This window comes from Neophocaena asiaeorientalis, unplaced genomic scaffold (assembly GCF_003031525.2).
Source record: "Neophocaena asiaeorientalis asiaeorientalis breed wild unplaced genomic scaffold, Neophocaena_asiaeorientalis_V1.1 scaffold540, whole genome shotgun sequence".
Lineage (NCBI taxonomy): Eukaryota > Metazoa > Chordata > Mammalia > Artiodactyla > Phocoenidae > Neophocaena > Neophocaena asiaeorientalis.
Window position 1 is genome coordinate 2742717 of NW_020172141.1, and position 19373 is coordinate 2762089.

At 52.9% G+C, this 19373-nt stretch overlaps 1 protein-coding gene across 1 annotated transcript in view; it reads left to right on the top strand.

Annotated features, from left to right (window-relative positions):
- Positions 1-17798, top strand: part of COX10 (cytochrome c oxidase assembly factor heme A:farnesyltransferase COX10) — a 113357-nt gene extending 95559 nt beyond the window's left edge. Inside the window, exons 6-7 of the mRNA XM_024752551.1 lie at positions 3383-3615; positions 15956-17798. Of these exons, the coding sequence (XP_024608319.1) occupies positions 3383-3615; positions 15956-16359 (637 nt within the window). The 3' untranslated portion in view covers positions 16360-17798. The remainder of the gene's footprint in view (positions 1-3382; positions 3616-15955) is intronic.
- Positions 17799-19373: the final 1575 nt, after the last annotated feature.

Here is a 19373-nt window from a genome sequence, read left to right on the forward strand (position 1 = left end):
AAAAAAAAAAAAAAAAAAAAAAGGCTAGAAAGCTATAAACCAATGTTTCTTTGAAAAGCTAATTTAGAATATTTTGTGTGATTTTCTGTCCTTCCAAATTTTTGGAAATGAACATGTGTTACTTTTATGGGTTTTTTTCCGCCCTCTCTCCTTCCTTTCCTCAGATGTAGGGGGGAGAGTAAGTACTTTTTAAATTTTTTTAAATTTTAATTTAATTTAATTTTATTTATTTATTTTTCAGTACGCGGGCCTCTCACTGTTGTGGCCTCTCCCGTTGCGGAGCACAGGCTCCGGACGCACAGGCTCAGCGGCCATGGCTCACAGGCCCAGCCGCTCCGCCGCATGTGGGATCTTCCCAGACCGGGACACGAACCCATGTCCCCTGCATCGACAGGCGGACTCTCAACCACTGCGCCACCAGGGAAGCCCCTTAATTTTATTTTTAAAAAATTTTTATCGGAGTATAGTTGATTTACAATGTTGTGTTAGTTTCAGGTATATGGCAAAGTGAATCAGTTATTCATATACAACTATCCACTCTTTTTTTAGTTTTTTTTTTCCCATATAGGCCATTACAAAGTATTGAGTAGAGATCCCTGTGCTATACAGTAGGTTCTTATTAGTTATCTATTTTATATATAGTAGTGTGTATATGTCAATCCCAGTCTCCTGATTTACCCCTCCCCCCTTATCCCCTGGTAACTATAAGTTTGTTTTTTACATCTGTGACTATACATTCCACATATAAGTGGTATCATATGATATTTGTCTTTCTCTGTCAGACTTAACTTCACTCAGTATGACAATCTCTAGTTCCATCCACGTTGCTGCAAAGGGCATTATTTTGTTCTTTTTTATGGCTGAGTAACATTCCATTGTATATAAGTACCACATCTTTATCCATTCCTCTGTTGATAAACATATATGTTTATGAGAAATAAAGCACAGGAGTATAAACTTCACAGAATTAGTCATTGGGACACTTTTACCCACAACATGAGCCGACCCCAGGCTCCTTGGACCAGGAAGGAAATGGGTTCCTTGAGTATCTGGGCACTGAGAGTGATCATCCCTACCAGGGTGGATATCCTCATTTTTGTTTACATGGTTTGTCAACCTACCCAATTTTCATTCGTGCCCCTGAGCACAGATTTAAACACCAAACTTGAGTCTCATGATTTTCTGTGATTCCGACAAGGGTCAGAAACTAAAGAAAAATAAAGCACAGGAGTATAAACTTCACAGATATAGTCACTGGGACACTTTTACCCACAACATGAGCCGACCCCAGGCTCCTTGGACTAGGCAGGAAATGGGTTCCTTGAGTATCTGGGCACTGAGAGTGATCATCCCTACCAGGGTGGATATCCTCATTTTTGTTTACATGGTTTGTCAACCTACCCAATTTTCATTCGTGCCCCTGAGCACAGATTTAAACACCAAACTTGAGTCTCATGATTTTCTGTGATTCCGACAAGGGTCAGAAACTAAACTTCCACGTAAAATCGCCTATCTCAATAAATTAAATTCACGCGCACTTTTGTAAAAGGGCTTTTTACAACACTAATACCTTTGAATCCAACTGGCTTCCACAGTCCTTGGAGAAGGAGTGAACAGCCTTTTTTTTTTCCCACAAGGTCCAATTCAGGAAAAATAAAAATGTTTATGAGCCACATTTTTCTTCCACCCCAATAAAACTAGCTTTTCAGAGTCCCATAGGGGAAAAAAAAAATCTGTTCTTATAAGCTATAAAGTACCTGATTGAAAGAAGAACAGCAGTTACAGTTTTTGCACTGCTTATCAGCCATTTCAGTTCCACTTTCTGGACCAATGTGAGAGGTGACCCCAGGTGTCTTCCTCCCCGTGCCCCTGGAAAACTGTGTGTCCGCTCTACAGGGAAGCTAGGTGGTCCAGGTCACATGGTGTGTATCGCATGGTGTTTATCCAGGTCACAGCAGAGAGAAATCTGCTTCAGTAGGTGTGAGGGAGAGAGTTGGGGCCGATAGCAGAGGGAGGGATGGGGAAGTCAAGGCTAGTTGGGTTTGGAGGGGATGGTCAGACCTTGGAGAAATGTGAACAAGGCCGTTGACGTGAGGATGTGGCTCAGTGGAGGGAGAAGGTGAAAGACAGACAGGGAGGGGATTGCACAAGAGCAAAACTGGAGCGCTTACCTTTAAAAATGAGAGAGAAAATGGGAAGAAGAAGTCAAGATGAAGGTATCCATCACTCATAGTAAGAGGGAAGGATGTCTGCTGAGGGGTTGGGGGCTCCCCGCCCAACCCCCCGGCATCTTGTCTTTTCCTTGAGGGACAGACAGGCAGTGTTAGGGACATGGCCGCACCCACACATGTGCCTGCAGGGACGCGAGCCGGCCTCCCTAAAACCAGAGCCCCCTCGGAGCTGCACCCATGACGCCTGTGTCCCCATGGGCACGTGCTGGGGCCTGCGAGTGAGCCGTGGCTTCTCCAAGGAGGAGACAGGCTGAAGCGCCCTCCTTAGGTTTCTTCAGGGGAGTAAAGAAACATGCAGATGGGCAGGGACTAGTAGATGCAGTTTCCACACTTTCGAAAAGCCTTTCACAAGAGGCCCCAGGAAGTCCACTGTATAAAATAGGCTCTGTTGAGAACCAGGCTTGCGGTCATCTTTAGCGCTGTAGACTTTTATCTGACAACTTACATATAGGGCGTTGTGCCACCAAGCTGTGTGTCCATAAACCACGGTCTGGCCGGGCAGCGTGATCACCGCGGGCGGCCCCTGGTGTCTCATTGCTGGCCCAGAGCTGGTGCCGTACTGAGCCTGTAATTTATTACACGTAGTGGTACTCAGACACACTGTCCTTACGCATTAGTACTAACTGGGTGATGTTTTTTAATAAATAATAAGTAAATGGACAGAACTGCTTCCAGAAGTAAGATACTGGTTTTTGCCCAAATCCTAAATCCTGGGTTCCGAAGGGTTCATCTGTCACGATCACTTAACTTCCCACCAGCTATGCAACAGAACCGTGTGCAAAGCAGGTGCCGTGTTGGGCAGCCCTCGCGTCAGCCCTGGGAGGAGGGGGCGGTCACTGCTGCTCAGATAAGGACAGGGAGGCCGGGACATCCTGCGGCCTGGGAGGTGGGGCAGGGCCTCCTGTTGAATCCGGGCCTCGTCGGCCTCCACTCTCTTCACTTCGTTAGTCCCGGCTGGCAAAGCCAGGAGGAGCAGCCCGAGCTCCTGCAAGCTAGTCCCTCCTCGTTGTAAATGTCATCCAGAGGATGTCCTGGTTCAGGGCAGAAGCCAGGCCAGCACCACCCCCCAGCTCGCTTCCCTGTACCTGTGCCCCACGTCGTGATTGCCTGGAGCTGAAAGTGATGGCTCTGTGTCCCCTGCTCTCTTCCAGCCCGTTGCTAGCTGTGTCCTTTGCCACTTGCTGTGCAGTTCCGGGAGTTGCCCTTCTGACCTGGGGCGTAAACCCACTCACGGGAGCTCTGGGGCTCTTCAACATTTTCCTGTACACCTGCTGCTACACCCCGCTCAAGAGGATCAGCATTGCCAACACGTGGGTGGGAGCCGTCGTGGGGGCCATCCCTCCCCTCATGGGCTGGACCGCGGCCACGGGCAGCCTGGATGCTGGTGAGTGTCTCAGCGTCTCTCCACAGACCCGGGGCCTGGGTGCCGGCCCCGTGAGCTCAGGGGCTCTTCCATGCGCTAACACCGCTGGTCAGAGGCCACTTCCTTCCCTGAGCTGCGGTACTTGGTGGTAGATGCCGTTCTATTCAGTACCAGTCCTTTGGCACGTGTGCGGTTGTGGCCGTCGGAAGTATCAAGTGTAGAGCTGCAGGGAGACCGTGTCAGCCTGGCTTCTGGGTGAACAGATGCTCTCACCAGTAGGGAAGGGCTGAGAGAAAACAAAGGGCAACAGGTAGAATGAGAAGAAAGCACCTGAAAGTCAGGAGCCAAGGCAGGCCTGGTGCTGTGTGGGGTCGGTCCCGATCCTGGAGTGGGTGTCAGGGCTGGCCCGGGCACAGCGGATGCTGCCTCGTCAGCAGGCCTGCTGCACCAGCTCTTCGCTCCCCCAGAACCAGACTGTTTTCCCCTCTTAGGAGAGGACAGACTATTTTCATTAGTTTCTAATTTATTTTTATATGATTTGCTTACATTTTTCATGCTGTCTACAATAAAACCATTGAAACATTCCTCCAGTTTTTTGGCTGGGATGTCACAAGTAAATTTGTGGGGTGAAAATAGCTCCTTTTTACCATCCGTAAGGGAAGTTTCACAGTCTAATTAGTCAAGTAATTATTGTTTTTCACCGACGCTTAGGAAGGAAGTGGTGAGGTTTCCGGCAATATATGTAAGTACATATTTTTCACATGAGCGATCAAAAGGCTGTTGGCCATAAACCGTTGCCCTAGAAGCCACGTTTCTGAAACGTTTTCGTAAAAGCTCTTACGTTCCCATTTGGAAGCTTACAAAGGTGATTGCACCTTTACCAGGATTGTCTCTTACAGTGGCTTTAATATCCTGTAAATGTTGGCGTTTCATGAATCTGCGAATATAATATTCTGAAACGTGTGTGCCTGTTTGTTCTGTGATGAGCCTGAGGCCAGTCTCCTGCGAGCGGGAGACGGCGTCAGCCATCGGTGAAGGGCTTGGCCCTGGCGGAGGGGGCTTGGGTTTGGGGCGCGCCCGCCCTTAGCTGGCTGCCCTTCAGAACCAAACTTGACCTCCTTACGCGGTGTCTCCTCGCCTCCCACCTGGGACTGGAAAGACCCTTCTCATGGAGCTGTTGTGAGGATTTGCTGACTTGTTATTGAATCTCCCTCAATCGTAAAGCTGGTGTTAATTAGTACAGATGAAGGAAGGTCGTGAGATTTGATTCATTGGCAGAGTCTGAGCGGTTCCCGATTGTTCCCTGGCTGTTGTTTTGGGACAGGGAGATGCCTCCCGGCTTAGAGGGAAAGCACTGGGTCCATCAGCGATCTGTGTCTTGGGTGAGGGAAGTGGGAGGGAAAGCAGGGCTCTGGCATCCCTGGACCAGATGACAAATGAGCTCCCGCCCCCACCCTCCACCCGCAGTTTTCAGTTGTAAATTTAAAGAGCCCACCTGGGCACTGCCAAACCTCCTGGTCAGATTCCTGCTGTTCAGTTCAGCCTGGATCCCCACCCTTGACCCAGCTAGCCTCCCCCTGCTGTGCCCTCCAGGCCTTTCCAGTCATCACCCAGACACTGGAAAGCAAGCAGGGCGCTTCCAGGCTCTGCCTCCCCGCCCGCCCCGCACTGTGTGCTCTGTTCCCATCCACGTCCTCCTGCCTAAGCCCTCGGATGCCTGCTCCAAGCCACCTGCCTGCCGGATGGACACAGCCCTGTTCAGTTTTCTCAAACCTGTCACAAGGAACAAGGCACCAGAAACTACCTTTTCTGTCCAGGGAATCCCAGCCAGGGCCAGGGTCAGGGCCAAGTGTGACAGCCCCAGGGACAGGTATCGCTTGGAGGTATGTGAGGGCTGTCCAGTCCAGGGCCGTGGAGAACTCGGTCACCTTTGTCATGCAGGGTCCTCGGACCCAGGTTCTTGCTGAAGGCTGGAGGCCCCTGGTAGTTTCCTGCGAAGAGCTTGGGCTTCAGCATGTGTTCGAGCTGCCTCCCTGGAGGCCAGAGAGAGAAGCTTTTCAGGTCCTCCCACTTAGGACACACATCCAGGTGGAGCCCTTATTTGTTCAGCCACAGTCCGGATCTGGCTAAAATGCTAATGGGCATATTTAAATTTTTTTTTTTTTTAATTTGAGGTATAGTATTTCTGCAATCCAAAGTTAATTGTTTGTATACAAACTCATTAATGAGGAACAGCTCAGGGCCAGGCTGTACCTTTTATAGGTAGCGGCTTGAAAATGCACGTTTATCTTGAGAAACGAGACCCTTCATCTACCTGAACTGACCCTGGTGTAAAGCAGAGCAGCCTGAAAGGTTTGTAAAGCCACAAAAAGAAGGTCCTTTTGCAGTTTTTGCGATTGACTTCTATTATATCCCTTTTGTATAAATCTTGAAGGTACATTGTGGGGCACACAATGACAACATGGTTTACTGCCCCCAGAATCCTTAATTATCACAGATCAAATCACACACCCAAAGCCTTGTGAGGTTTATACAGAAAGAGGAATGCTACTTTAAATAATGCTTGCAATTGCTTCAGAAGTTTCAAGACATTAATTTGATAGGTGGAGCCAACTTGAGCTAAGCAGTAGATCTTTGAATGAATTGAGTAAATGAAATAATGGATGAATGAAACAGTGATAAGTAGCTTCCGTTTTAAAGATGAAAAAACTAAGGTATTTCCAAGGTCAATCGCCAGATGTATATTGAGCATCACCTATGAGTACAGCAGGAAATGACTCAAAGAAATAAGGCAGAATCTGAGAGAATGTAGTTGAAAGATTTTTACTCCTGGATTTTAGGGACTAAGTCAGCTATGATTTTATATAGTTTTATCATCTTCTAGAACTGCACTTTGTACTGTGGCACCCGCTAGCCAAAGTCCAACACGATGGTGCTCAAACTTTAGTGCATATCAGTCACCTGGATGGAGGGCTTGTTAAAACTCAGGATCCTGGGCCCTTCCCCCAAAGTTTCTGACTCAGTGGGTCTGGGGAGGTGCCTGAGAGTCTGCATTTCTAACAAGTTCCCACGTGATGCTGATACCCCTGGTCCAGGGACTACATTTGAGAACCGCCAATCTGAAAAGGCAGAACCAGCGAGCGCTCTTACTGTTAGAATGCCCTGGAAATACCGAGGGATTTGGGCCAAGGGCGTGGCAGATGGTATTATCAGAGATGCGCTAACAGTGTCATCTGTACTATTTACCGAGGTTGTTGTATCTCTTCTGGGTTCTTATCTTTGGGGACGTGTTTGTTTGAAGGAGCCCTTCTGAGAAAAAACAGCCAGCAATGTTTCCTTTCTTCTGTGGTATCTCCAAACCATCTTGTCTTTAAACCTCCAAAAACTGGTCACTGTGGAGCAGCCATGAGGAGAGAAGTGTTTGGAAAACTCTGTCAAGCTTGCTGCTGGGGAGGGAGGGGGAGGTGGGTGACAGAGGTGACAGAGGCCCGCTCGGCTCGCGCCTTCCCGAACCGTCCCCACAGCCGCCACTGCGTGCGGGGCCCTGAGAGATACAGGGTCACTGAAACCCAGTCCCGGTTCTCACTTGTGTCTCATGTCTCAGAGTCTTCAGGGAGAGGCAGGCCGGTGATCAAGTATTTCCCTGAGCAGAGAGCTTTAGCTGGGGCTCCGGGCTCTCTTAAATTGGCCCCCAAATCGGTCCAGGAAGACTTCGGAGCCGAGTGACTTCTGAGTTAAGTCGCGGCCCGTTTAGTTGAGGAGGGAAAGTGCTTTCCAAGAAACGGAAAGTGTGTGCACAGGGGTTGGTAGGCATACAAGTCTACACAGACCGAAATCCGTGCCTCCGCCTCAGGACGCCGCATACCAGCCCCAGCGTTCATTTCAGTCGCCGTCCCCCTGACCAGGTGGACTTGGGCTGAAGCCCTTTCCTGGGGCTTGGTAGACATTGGTTACGATTGGGGGGCAGCAGCTCGGGGCCGTGTGTGATGGGGATCCTGAAGCCTCACCTTCAGGGTCCTGCCTCGAAGGAACTGACTCTGGATGGGAGGAAAGATACCAGATTTGTAGCTACAGAAAACTGCGTGCTTCCCAGACGGCCGACAGAATGAAGAAATGCAGTGTTCGGAAGCACCCTTCTTAGCATCTAGATCTTTCTGTGGTTTTTGTAGTGGCCACGGGGCCAATCACGACCTCCAGGGCACCAAGCACGGAAGAGATGGTGCTGCCTTCCCACCTCCAGTAAAGACGTGAAACATAAGACAGCCATGGGGTTCTGATTTCTTTTCCCCACAACATTATTGTTGTTGTTGGCTTTGTTTGTTTGTTTTTACCACTAGTGGAAAAGAATTTCTTGCTGTTCTAGATGCCCCAGTGGTGTGGGTCCAAAGCCTGTGCTTGATGTGACCCTTCAGAATCCAGCTCAGTGTGGGTGGGCGAGTGAGGCCGGATTGGTGGGCAGGGGGAGGGGGTGAGGTGAAGACAAACAGACTAACGGATGGAAATTGTAAAAGCTAAACAAACATTAGGTGTTCTTGGTGTTTGCTGCTTTGTAGCTGCACAAAGAACTGTGAACAGCTAGCTCTTCTCTCCCAGTGGAATTTTTGTTTCAGAGGGTGCCAGCCCCAGCCAGAGCCCAGCCCTAAAAGTGCTTTTTGTGTCAATAGAGGTGATCATTACAGTGGAATTTTCTCCTGTGTCCATTCTCCTCTGAGACCCAGGCTTAGACCTTTCCTCCCACCTGCCTAATTACTTTGCTTTTTTTGGTGGGGGGCGGGGGAGCGTAACTGCTGTTAGCAGAAAACATTAAAAATGCTTAGCAACTAAAACTCAGGAAGGCCCAATAAGAGGGCTGGCCCATGGTGCAGCCAGCTCGCTGCCTTAGGAATGGAAATGCTTGGTTTGATTCTGCAGGCAGTGGCCAGCAAGGAGACAAGTGACCTGCACGCCCTGGGGAGGGCGTGGGGGTGGGGGGCACACCGCGGATAAGTGCCCGACAGCAGATGCTCCTGCTTGGCCCGGCCTGGAGCCGCACATGGTAGCCTCTCAACAGCGTTCACCTCCAGAGATGGTCTAGTTTATCCCGAAGGCTTCGGGTTAAAGTCCCTTCCCCTCTCCCATGCCAAAGCCACCTCTCTTCCCATCACCCCCATTTCTTAAAAAGGTTCAGATTCTGTTTTGTTATTTTCCTATATTTGAATAAATCCCCGGTCTTGGGTCTTTCCTATATTTGAATAAATCCCCGGTCTTATGGCATGCTTCTGGTGACTGCCTTGAAGAGATTTGTAAATGGCCTTTGGTTTGTAATTCAGATGTTGTTGTGTGGTCAACATTAATTATGTCAGCCAACATTCAGTTACAAATGAGGACTCAGAGACGGACTCTTATCAGGAAGTGACATTTGACAGATGGATGGTTCTAGTAACAAAAAGAGAATGAGTATTTTTAGCCTCAGCTGGTAAACTACAAAATGTTAAATACTGTTTCACTTTATTTACCTCCTTTATTCTGGGATGAGAAGGTAGAATAGAATTTACTCACTCACTCATTCCACAAATATTTATTGAGGGCTAACAAGTACCAGGCACTGTTTAACCCAAGCCCTTTTGAAGCTTTCCTTTAAAACACTGCCTCACTTTGAAATCAAACTCGAAAACGAGTAAATTCCTTTTGTGTGAGATTTTTCCATAACTAGTCTTAGAGCTTGAGATTGATTAAGATAAATGACATTTCTAAAGACAGAGTGACCAAGAGACATTACAGGAATATTAGCAAACCAAACGATATTTAGAGCCCTCTTGTCTTCAAAGACGAAGAAACAAAAAAGTCAGAAGGACCATATGAGAAACACGCAGCGAGCCGGAGGTCGGCGGTGTAATTGGCGACCATTTGGCACAAAAAGGCCCGGCCTTGTCACCCCCGGGTCGCGTAGCTGGGCAGGATCACAGGAGCTGGACCACAGTAGGTGAGGCCTGGCCCGCAGTGCACATTTAGTCAGTTCTGTTCAACAGATTCATGCTCGGGTGATAAAGGGAGAGACCTTCAAGTGTGAGCCGGGGAGTGGGGAGCAGGTAAGTTTCCTAGAGCACCCACAGAGGCTCGGAGCCCCCAGGGGAGCGGGGGGAAGAGGAGGGGAGGGGTCACCTTGCTCAGAGTCAGGGCTTTGTGCTGCCTCTTCCCCCGACTGTGCTTCAAATGAAACCTCGGGCGGCTCCGCATGGACGGTGGGGCGTGGACAGCGGGGCTGGGACCGTGCGGAGTGGACCGTGGAGGGAGGCAGGGAGAGCATCCCTTCTCCTCACCGTGCCTCTTCATCATTCCCCAGTCACTGCCAGAGCATTCTTCAAGGGCAGGCGGCCATTGCCGACTCTTATTTCCTATTTCCAGGGGACTTTTCATCTCCCCTTTGTCGCCATGCAGTTGATGAACTGGCCCCCGTCCTCTTCCCTTTCTCTGCGGCACCGTGGAATTTCATCACATGGGGGAGGCTGACCCGTCCCACAGGCGCCTCTGTGTTCACCCTCAAAAGAAGGGCTTTGAAACTGCTGCCCATGAAGCTTTGGACTTGGCTGTGCTCCCCCAGCCAGCCCCAGTTTACATGAGCACGACACCCCAAAGCTGCTGAGGGCCACGTGGAGAGAGGGAGCCCACTGTCCGCAGAGGGAGGACTGCCCGAGCCCAGCCCAGGCTTTGCTGGACCTGCGTCTCTCCTCCTTTTCAAGTCCCTGCGTGGGCAGCGAAGGGCAGTGAATGGTTGGGGTCGGGGTGGGAAGGGTTGAACGTAAGCCCGCCAGGCAGCAGAGAAAGCAAGCTGAAACCACTGAGCTCCATTCTAGAGGAGTGTGTTTTGGAAGAGCCCATACAGAGTCAGAGCTCCAACTTGGAGATTTTTGTCTCCACCCTGTTGGGAAGCCATTGGCTGGGATTGCCTTGGCTTTGTTTGCCAACCAAATGATGGAAGTACGCTACGAACCTGAGCAGAGGGGACAAGGGTGAGGGTCTCCACCTGCCGGTGTGGTGTAGAGATGCTTGGGAGATGTTCCGAGAGTATTTTCCAAGAGTCACTGGGAAGACACTGGCTGGCCTTGCCTCACCTGAGGAGCCCCCCTAATCGGAGAGGGTGCCAGGAGATAAGGGTTCCCCTCAGCTGGTCACACACAGCACAGTCGACGAGCTCACCTCTGTTTTCTGTGTGTGGAGGGAAGGAAGTAAGGCCGCTGACACCTGGCCCTTCTCTGGAGTTGCCTCTAAGCTGGGATCATGGCATCATGATCTCAGGAAGTTGCTGTCCTCTGGAGAGTCCGTTCGCACAGATACGCCAACTATCTCACAAGTTTCCGTATCCTGTGTATTCATAGACCAACAGATATTTGATTAAAAGAAAGGAAGCAGACATTTCTTCTGGATACGATTAAACCAAGTATGTATGAAGATTCTGCAGACCGGTAGGAAAATGAGAAAACACATTGCAGAGAAGGAGGAAACGCACGGCTTGTGTGAATGGATTGAACCTCAGAGACCATCTTTGAATCTCAGTTTACATATCACTTCTTCCAGGAAGCCTTCCCTGACCTCTCCAGGGCCGACTGAGGTCTTGCTCCTGTGTGCTCCCCTGAAGCCCTGAACCGAAGGTGACATTCCTGGGCTGTGATCCCTTGTGTTTTGTCTCTGTCCCTGGCCAGACTCCAGCAGAGGCCTTGAGAGTAGACCGTGCCTGCCCTATAGTGGGCAAACAGTAAATATTTGTTGTCACAGACCATGGGCCCAGTGAAAACAGACTGCTTCGTGGGGGTGAGGCTGAGGTGAAGCCTTTGAGTCAGGAAACCGAGGGCTTTATGTTCCCCCCACGAGGAAGGTGGGTTCCCCCAAGGCCCCTGGACTAATTCCAGCCTTACTGTTCTAGCTCGCCTTATCTTGATGGAGACAGTCATTTCTTTTACATCTTTTACGGAGCCGAGGCCTTGCAGCCCATCGAGGAGAGCTGTGTGGGGTGGGGTTTTCTGATTACACTCCTTGAAGGCTAAGCTGTGATTTCTAAAGCTCTTTCATCTGTGACATGACCCAAACCCCTACCCAATTTCCTCTCCCAGAGAAAGCAGCATGCCACTCTTACGAAAGTGATTTTTTTTAAATTATGTTATTTGAAGGAGAAGCGTAACTGAAAACGTGTATTGAGCAAAACAGAATACTCCAATTGGCACGGGAAAAAAGAGGGCTTTTGAGAACGACAAGATTCCACGTGGGAGCCTGATGTCAACGTTTTCGAGCCTGGTTTCCTGGCTGAATTGGCTCTTTCTCGGCCATTGCAAGAGCAAAACAGCTCCTGAGCCCTGACCTACCCATCCCCTCCCCCATCTCTACGTGAGCCCTGATGCCATTCCTCTGGGGACACAGCTTGGTCTTGTCGGCCCCCCTGGGCTAGGGCTGCGCTCAAAGCCTCCGAGTGGCCCGGTGCCCCGAGAACCAGTCACACTGCCTCCTCTGTGCTGGCCCCTTTGACATCCAGAGATGGCTCTATTTTGCCATCGGAATACAAAGGAGAAGTCTCCTTCTGTCGCTCTGTTTTCCACTTCACTTGTACCTGGGTGCTGCCCCCTTCCCTTCTGTCTTGGCTAATTCCCCAAGGGTGCTCACTGTCAAGAAAAATATTACCTGTGTGTTTGTAATTGAACAACCTTGGTTGTTTGTTTGTTTGTTTTTTAAGGCACCAGCACGACTATCTTGATAAGTGGGCTTTCTCCTTCCAGCAAGCCTTCCTCTGCTCTGCTCCACTGGCATTCTGATGACCACCTGGCAGTCCCTTGTTACCGTTTTCAGTTGCTGTTTGGCAACAACTTTCTAGGAGAAGGTGCTGGTACACGGTGCCGGGGTGCTGAATAGCCTTGGGCAAGTTACTTAATCTCTCAGCTATGAGGTGAGAGCAGCTGTGCCTGTAGAAAGGTGCCGGGAACAGGAGAGCATGGATGTGAGTCCCCTCCGCGGGCCTGCGTACAAGCCTCCAGGCCTTCGTGGGGATGGATGTCTGCTGGGCAAACCTGATACGGCCACAGAGAGAACCTTCACGTCTCCACCATGAACCTTGCGGGTCCCCCCGGAGGAAAAGGCATCAGTGTGTGCCTCTCCAGTGCCCCCCAACCACCTGTCCCCTCGGTGGTCTCTGCCGCCTGTCCCCCCTCCCTGCTCTCCGCTGCTCTGGGGGAGATGCCCCTCCCCATCGGGTGTGCAGGTACCCTGAGACCCGGCCCCGCCCTTGCTGGCTGTCTCCTCACTCCCCATGCCTCCCCACAGCCTGCACGTCTCCCAGAGACACGACGAGTGACTCTTCCCAGGATCAGTGCAGTTGAGACGTGGCTCACACACCACCGTTGGGGACGCCTTCCCTGAGCAATCACTCCCAGGTCGCCCATCCTGCCGCCCTCTTTTGATTCTCTGAGTAGCAGCCTGCGTCGTGTGCGCCTCCCGCTGGGCCCCGTGCAGGGCTCTGTCGCTTTGGCCGCTGCCTCTCTGGCCTCCAGGGTCGTCGTACCTGGTGGGTGGCTGACACTGTCCTCTGTTTGCCACCAGATTCAACAAATAGTAGCTGCTTCTTTTTTTTTTTTTTTCTGGCCCCACGGCATGCGGGATCTTAGGTCCCCAGCCAGGGATCGACCCTGCGTCCCCTGCAGTGGAAGCGCAGAGTCTTAACCACTGGACCACCAGGGGAGTCCCAGTAGCTGCTTTTGCTGATCAAATTGGAATGTGTCTACGTGAATGAAGATGTATATATGTGCTAGTTATAGATAGGGTTAAAATGGTCTGGAGGGGATTTGACAGCCACCCTACCAAAATAGGGACCCTAAGGGCAAGTCTTTGTTATTTTCCTTCTGGATTGGAAGGCTGACGAGGAGTCGGTTGACTCACAAATAAAGATCCAAAATGAAGAGCGGCTTCCTTCCTCTGATCCTCTCCGGCAGGTGCGTGGCAGGACTTGGAGCCCACGCTTACTCTCTGGAGGACTCTCAGTGATTTGACTGTGTTCTCTCCTGCTCAGGGTCCTGTGTTAGCAGTCGCTGCCCCAGACCCCGCCCTGTTTTTCTGCACGTTCCCACAGATGAGGGGCTCAGAAGATCTGCATCACCATCTAAGACAGAACAGTGGGTGCACATGCTCAAGCCCCCTGCAGCACAGTGCTTCCCAGGGTGGGTTCCAGTGGGTCTTCAATCCCCCAGTTCTCGGATCAGGGGCCCCAGAGGCAGGTGGGGGTCTGAGACACAGGGAACCCCGAGTGAGTCAGCGCGTCCGGGACCCTCCGAGGAGGAAGGAAGCAGGGGCAGTAGAAGGTCCTAAGGTTCACATGTCAGTGCTGGAAATGGGGGTCTTGGGAATGGCTTTTGTGGAGCAGTTCTCTGTGCACGTGGGCTCCGGGGCTGGGCTGGAGGACCCTTTGCCCCATGGTATGCAGCACTTCTCTCTGGAGATGAAAAAAAGAGGAACGAACCCTCACGGAGTTCACATCCCGGAGGGGAAAGGAAACAGGTAGTGATGGGATAGGTGGCTCACCCGGTGGGGGACGCATCGCAGCCCAGACCCTCCTCACGACTTGCCGTGTGGATATCCCAAGGGCGTGTCAGACCGAACACACCACAGTTATCCTTAGGAGCTGCCCTGCACGGCTTCCGGGTGTGTCCTCTAGGGCGCGAGGTCTCCGGGTACCCCTGGGCCCAGGAATCGCTCCCGACGCCTCCCTCCCTCCTCTGCACTCACGTCCTGTCACCTTTGCCTCCTTGGTCCCTCTCAGGCCCATCTCTCCTGCTGCGCCATCACCGCCCCGATCCTCACTCCCCTCATCTCTCCTCTCCCGAGTGATCCGTCCAGAGCTGCCTGGGCCCCTCCGGTGTGTCCTTTCACCAGGGCCCCTCTCCTCAGCCCCTCTCGCCACACGCACATGTGCGCTCTCACACGTTAGGTCCCCTCCATGGCTTCCTGCTGCTCCGAGGATGGAACAGTCCTTGGCGCCGCCTGCAGAGCGGGGGCGGGTGGCCCTGCCCGTCCCTCTGGCTGATCCTGGAGCCTGGCCCCGCTGCTCTCTGCACTCCAGACACATGCCTGCCTTCTTTATTTTAATTTACTTTTTAAATTATCATACAGTAATATCGACCTTGTTGTTCTGATGTACGGCTCTGTGGATCCTAACACACGCCCTAGTCTTCTTGTCGTGCTGTGACTGCCGCGCCTCCTGCCCGGGGGCCTTGATTACCGCACTGGCCTGGTCACTCCTCTCTGGGCGCAGACGTCCTCCTCTAGACGTCTGCTCCGCTCCATGCGCTGCGCCCCCGTGCGCTGCGCACCGGTGCCCTGCGCCCCCCTTGCACATGCTTCTGCACAGCCGCCGCGGGCCTCTGGATGCGCGGCTCTGCGGGAACCCGGCCCGCGTGGCTCGGCGCTCACGCTGCATCCGCGGTGCCTAGGCCGCGCTTGCCTCTCAGTGGGCGCTCGGGGAACACGCCCTGTGTGAGGAGAGGAGGAATGAACCGTCCACTCAGGAATGGCTGCAGCCCCTTCCGGAGACCCGGTCCAGTGCCGCGGGGGAGCCGGGGCTGCAATCAGACGGGCTCCCGCTGAGTTCCTCCTTCACCTCTTGTTGGAGAATTTAGCATCATCTGATTCGTTCGCTTAATGAGGATTATAAAACCTACCTCAAGTCCTGCAGTCGGATTAAGTGAGGTGACTGTAGAAGTCTTCGTTAGAAGGAGGCACTCAGTAACTGGCAGCCTTCACCCCACTGTGTTGGGGGGAAGATCCAGTTCCGGAGAAAGGGTGCTCAGGTGTTCACCTGTTCTGAGAAACAGCAGAGCCTCTGCCCCTGTGCCGCTCTGCGTATTCAGGTTGCGCTGGGGAGTCCCCCGCCCTCCCTGCGGTGCGGGCCGTGCGCCCCGCCTGCTGCCCCCGCGTCCCCTGTGCCGCCCATAAGGACTGCGGTTCTGTCGGTGCTGAGCGGGGAGCTGCCACCTGCCCGGAGCGGCCTTCCACCTCGCTGCCCAAGCCCCTCACTCGCGAGCCGGCTGGTGGAAACAGAGCTAAAAGCCCGGCCCAGAAGGCCCTCTGGGACTGGGCCGCCCCTGAACGTGACCCCCTTTGTTGTCGCGGTGTTGGCACCGCAGGGGGCGGGGGGCGGTCAGGTGCCACAGGTGCTCAGCCTTGTGGGAAGCCTCCCGCCCCCGCCCACCTCCATCTCCGAGCAGAGAGGGAAGCGCAGATGCGCGAGGACCCGAGGGAGTCTGGCTTGCGGGGTGGGAGTGCGCCGCCAGGGCCGGCAGCTGTCGGAAAGGGTGCCTCTGTGGATCTCTGATGACGGCGTGTCTTGCTTCCCCAAACCTCTGTGCAGGAGCGTGTCTTTTGGGAGGAATCCTCTACTCCTGGCAGTTTCCTCATTTCAACGCGCTGAGCTGGGGCCTCCGCGAAGACTACTCCCGGGGCGGCTACTGCATGATGTCGGTCACCCACCCGGACCTGTGCCGGCGCGTCGCCCTGCGCCACTGCCTGGCCTTGGTCGCAATGTCCGCCGCGGCCCCAGCCCTGGACGTCACCACGTGGACCTTCCCCGTCATCGCCCTCCCCATCAACCTGTACATTTCCTACCTCAGCTTTCGGTTCTACAGGGACGCAGACCGGAAGAGCTCCCGGAAGCTGTTCTTCTGCAGCCTCTGGCATCTGCCCCTTTTCCTGCTGCTGATGCTGACCTGCAAGAGGCCGGCTGCGCAGGGCGACGCGGGCGGGCCGCAGAGTTGACGGCGACCGGCGCGTGGGGAGGAGCAAAAATCATCCAGGGAGACGCACAGGGGTTTTTTTTTTTCCCCCTTTGCTGTTAGGCAAGGATATTTTGGTAATTCCAAAGCACCAGGAGAGAAGTCGCTGTGTTGAGAACAAGATTGTAAACTAATTTGGTGCTCGGTGATCACTCGACAACTCTTTGCACGGTGATATCCAAAATGCTCCCCAAATAAGAATTGGGTTGGCTCTGCAGTTTTACGTGACGAGCGCATTTCTCTTTGAGGGTCTTTACAGAGCTCTTCCTCTAACCCCACCCACTTTGTCCTCTCCCTCAGGTAGGAGTGCAAGCACACCTTCCTTTCTTAGCCCCTCCACACACACTCCCCAGCTGCCGACCGGGGTGGCCGGACGAGGTGCACACTCGCACTGTGGTATCTGTGGTTCCGTGGCCTCTGGTCCCTCGCCGGCTGTCAGAAGAAATGCAGGCTGCCAGTCGCAGCCCCCCTTCCTGTGAATGAGCCAGGGCCCCCGGGTCCACCTTCCTCTGTCCCACACACATCCTCAGCCTCATTTTCCCTCAGACGATAACAGAACGCCAAGGACATGCTGCTGCCCAGCCTCTGCGGGAGGAATTCCAAACGGTTGTCTGGGGAATCTCAGACCAGACCACCCACTGCCCACCCTATCACGTATCAGCATTTCAGAAACTCCAAGGAATCAAAGGCATCTTTAAAGTTCACTTTAAAATATCAGAGGTGTCAGAGCGTTTCTTTCTGGAAGGGTCATGCTAGACTTAAAACTAGAAATCCCTCCGGCTCTGATCCATCTCGTCCTCTTTAGTCACTGCTGCGGTCATCAGCTCGGCTCAAGGCTGAGTGAGAAGGGAAATCAGAAAGGGGCCAGCCGGCCCACATAGCTCACATTCTTGTCCCTTTAGTGAGGAACACATTTCCATCCTGCTGTCTTCTAAATTCAGAAATTAGCCTCCACACGTCCAGCGGCTTGGAGAGCCGGAAGCAGGAGCTGGACTCCGGATGGGGGTGCTTAATGGTCCTGGGAGGCGCATGGGTCCCCGCAGACAGGGCTGGCCTCCGTCCCAGCAGTCTCCTCAGCCCCCACACGCACCGGCTTGTCCACTGTCTGTCCCGTTTGCCCGAAGGTCTTGAAGTTTAACAGGATACTTTAGTTACTCAGTGCCCCGGAAGGAATCCATCTGGGAATTTATGCAACACTTAAACAGTGCCTGCAATATGCCTGTTCTCTCAAAACTTTCCACAGCGATTGCAGGTAGCATGTGATTTCTGTCTCTGCTTACCTGAAACATCACCTCTTGGCTGCATCCAGGTGGCACTGTGGGAACTGGCATGAGTGTGTCTTGCGGGAACATCCACAGCCCTCAGATTTGTAAAGCGAGTCGGTTCTCTTCCTGCTGCAATAAACCAGCACCTTGAACCATAGTGTGTGTGGCGTCATTCCACTCCATCTCTGGTTCCTGGTGGAACCGATAACACTTGCCTCACTTTCATGAGCTGGGAGGGGAGCAGAATGCCCCACCCGGAGATGTTTCTTATTGAGGGGGTGGAAGCAAGCAGCCTGCGCTCCCGAAAGAATCCGCCTGACACCCACCCTCTGCTCTGGATCACCTAGTCTCTCCCTTCCCCTCCCTTCAAAACCATCGCCCTAGAAATGGTCCTTGGGGCCTCTCTGACCTCCTCACTTGTCGTTCCCCGGCTCAGAAAATACAGTGCCCAGTGTGCAGTCTGCACAACCAATGATGTCTCAGCTCCTTGGTGCTCAGACCCCAGGATGAGACCCTTCCACGGGAACCCCTCACTGCCACCCCCACCCCCACCCCACCACCGTGCTGCTTCTCACACCTCCCCGGGGCTACCCTGTGCTCAGACCACCACCTCCCCAGACCCCTGTCCCTTCATTCCTGCGGGAACGTGGAATTCACGCTCCCATGACCCCCTCAGCCCTAGAGCCCAGAGAGCTGCTCGGTCACCTGGGCTTCTGACGTCCCAGGGCTTCACCTCCACAGCCGGGTGTCCTGACCCTGGCCGATGACCAGTAGCATTTCCCGCACGGTGAAGCCCATGTGTTTCAAGCATCCCTCGGCAGGTCTCTGGGAAATCCTGTCACCCCACTGGGGAGACAGGAGCACGTGCAGAGGACCTCCCAGGGACCCAAGGTTAAAGACGGGAGGGTCTGAGTTTGCTCACCCTGGTGACTCCCTGGCCGTGTCAGGAGCCCAGCCTGGGACGCACTGTCTGGACCTGATCTGCAGAGTTTCACTCAGCCTGTCAGGCCAGTGGCTGCAAGGACAGGACTCAAGCTGGGGGCCCTGACTCAGGAGGGGGACCACACGGGTAGGAGCAGAAGCCTGTGCTTTGAAACGGGATTGCACTTGGCCTTTATTTCATAATATGGCAAACTAATGACAAGGAAACGGGTCATGTCGAGTTTCCTTATTTAGCTTTTTAAGAAACATGATTCCTAACACGCTATTCCTTCTGACTCTGGGAAAATTGTACCTTCCTTTTAGTGAAACCACTGTATCCGTTGAGGATAAAACCAAATTTCACCAAAGGGTCTATCTCTGTAGGCCGACAGTGAGGGGGATGCTGTTCGTTGCCTCTTCCCAGGATTGGTTTGTGTTTTCAGACATAAAAATAGGGTCTGTCTTGCCCAATCAAAACACCTTTATTGCGCTTTAAATACACTTTGAGTGCCCCATGCCCTGATACTAGAGGGAAGAAACAAGGCTGTCGGAAACTGTGCTTTGCTCTGCGGATGTACAGAGTTGAATTTCCCTCTGACCGTGTATTTTTTCTCAGTCCATCCTCACTCTTTTTGCCTTGTTAAGAAAATAGCTAGGACTCAGCACTTCTCTGCCCCATGGCAGTGCTGGGACCAGAGCAAAGGTTTTTCTGCTTGCTGACGCAGGTGTGATGGGAGACTCACTTCTCTGAGTTCAGCTGGAGTCAGGGTCTCCGTCCTCTGACCTCCACCCACCCCCCCCTCCCCAGCAC